The sequence below is a fragment of the Pelmatolapia mariae genome, linkage group LG22 (genome assembly GCF_036321145.2).
Source record: "Pelmatolapia mariae isolate MD_Pm_ZW linkage group LG22, Pm_UMD_F_2, whole genome shotgun sequence".
NCBI classification, from domain to species: Eukaryota; Metazoa; Chordata; class Actinopteri; order Cichliformes; family Cichlidae; genus Pelmatolapia; species Pelmatolapia mariae.
Window position 1 is genome coordinate 2243927 of NC_086245.2, and position 2251 is coordinate 2246177.

The following is a 2251-nucleotide window of genomic DNA, read 5'->3' on the forward strand; positions in this document are numbered from 1 at the left end:
GTGTGATGAAGGACTGCAGCTGAGCTCCACAGAAGGATCAGTTTAATATTTAACAGCTTACAAATAGAAAAGAGCTACTTATCAGTGCAGAAACACTGACAACAGCATTTGTATTGTTAATAAAAGCTTGTCATATTTTACCTTCCAGTTATGTCTTTTCATCTGAACTCTCAGTTTCTCTAAAGCTATTTTCTCTCTCTGTAGTAGGTCGAGCCTCTCTCTGGACAGACTGTCCATTGTTATAAATGTAGAAACTAAGAATGAGTCAGACTACAGAGAACAATAGTTCCTAAAAATAATGTTCACATGTTAAAAATCTGGAGCCAGTGTTGTGTCCGTATTCTGTGACTCATTAAACATTTATTTTTTTATTCGGGGACACCACTTCATGTTTTTTTTGTTTTGTTTTTTTCATGTTATTAACAACTTTTTCAATAAATTTATGAATGTTAAACTTGAACTGTGAGTGTACACAAATGAAATTTCACAGTAAATATTAAAGTAATTGTTCCTCCCAGTCTTTTAGTTTGTTCTGCAGCTGTTGCTTCAGATCAGTTCCTCTTCAGCTGAGAGGTTTTTGTACGACAGTTTTTCACTGTGTGAACGGGAAGCTGTAACCCTGCTGACAGTAATAAACTCCTGCATCTTCAGCCTGAACTCCACTGATGGTCAAAGTGAAGTCAGTCCCAGATCCACTTCCACTGAAACGATCAGAAACTCCAGACTGACGGTTTGTTGCATAATAAACGAGCAGTTTAGGAGCTTCTGAGGGTTTCTGAAGATACCAGTGGAGGTAGCTACCCATACTTGAACTGGATTTACATCTGATAGAGACAGTCTGTCCAAGAACAGCAGAGTGAGCTTTAGGAGTCTGAGTCAGGATGATTTCTGCTGATGAACCTGAAACAGAAAAAGAGGATAAAAGTTATTGAGACAAATCGAGCTCAGAGAAAGTTGATCAAACATTAGAGGATCATTTCTCTAACATGGAGAACAGATGGAAGAAGGTCAGTGCTGCTTGTTTCAGAGTTTCTCCATCATAGCAGAACATCATTGTGGTGAACCTGGCTGCATGCTGAAGCAAAGTTTTCACAGAGAGTCTCACCCTGAACAAGGAGCCCCAGGGTGGCCAGCAGTAGAGTCAGTGACATCATCATTGTGCTGCTGGTGTGTGAGTGGCTCTGAAAGGCCTGGACAGCCACTGATCAACACTGGCCTCTTAACAGCTGTGAGCAGAGAGGCAGGACACATATGCAAACACACAGAGTCAGTCAGCTGGAGCTGTCCTCAACATAAAAGGCTGATTTACTCTTAGTGAGCAGTGAATAACTGAATCTTTCATGGCATCTAGTATACAAAAAGGCTGATATTAATTCAGAAGCAGAAAAAAGTTAAACATTAAAACCAAGTTCAACTAAGTTATCTTCTAAGAAATAAATGTAAATGTTTAAAATCAAAAAAATATATCTTATATTCTGTAGATAAACAGAACTGTTTTCACCGAGAGAATATAAATGTTTTATGATCTGCGACAGAACTGGATGAATTTTGGTCCAATTTGTAGAAAGTAAAATGCAAAATGAGGCAAGATGAAAAACGCTGATAACGGAATGGCAACTTGTTTATTGCTTGTAAAGTTTTTGTGGTTCACACACCGTGCGTGTCATTTTTTCCGTGACTATGTGTATCCACAGTGAATACATATACACTGTGTGAAGAGTGAAATGTATATGTGTGAACTTGTATCACTGGTGTTGTGTGAACATAAATCAGTTGTTACGCTGTTTGTTCTTCTGTTGCCATTTGGGAAGAAAAAGAAGTCATAATGTAAAATTCTTAATAACCTTAGCGAGCAACTACACTTGCTATAACACAGTTCTTTGTCTCACTTTCATGTAGTAACACATGTGTGTAGTAATGCCAGTTTTTTCTGATGTTGCTTTAAGATGATTTCAATCAATTGGCTTAAAATTACAAGTGAAAGTCTGTATTTGGTGATCAAAAAAATATATTCAGTCTCATTTATGAATGTGGTGAATGCCCAACACATGACCTGAAATAAACATGCACAATTCCTTATGCAAAAGTTGTTATTTATAAAAAGTAAGATAACGGGAGAAGGTTCTAATCTGTATGGAAAGTCCTATCCTTGCACACAATCATTTTGTAGACAAGTGAGATACAGATGGAGAGGAGGTGAACTGATTCCAAGTATAAAAATGAACAACATGTTCTCTCCTTTTTCAGTGTA

General features: G+C 37.5%; 1 gene segment (V, D, J or C); it reads right to left on the minus strand.

The window, feature by feature from the left end:
* Positions 1-592: 592 nt before the first annotated feature.
* On the minus strand, positions 593-1181 carry LOC134619802 (Ig kappa chain V-V region MOPC 21-like). The segment is given in 2 exon segments: positions 593-900; positions 1106-1181. Coding segments are annotated over 2 exon segments (360 nt in total).
* Positions 1182-2251: the final 1070 nt, after the last annotated feature.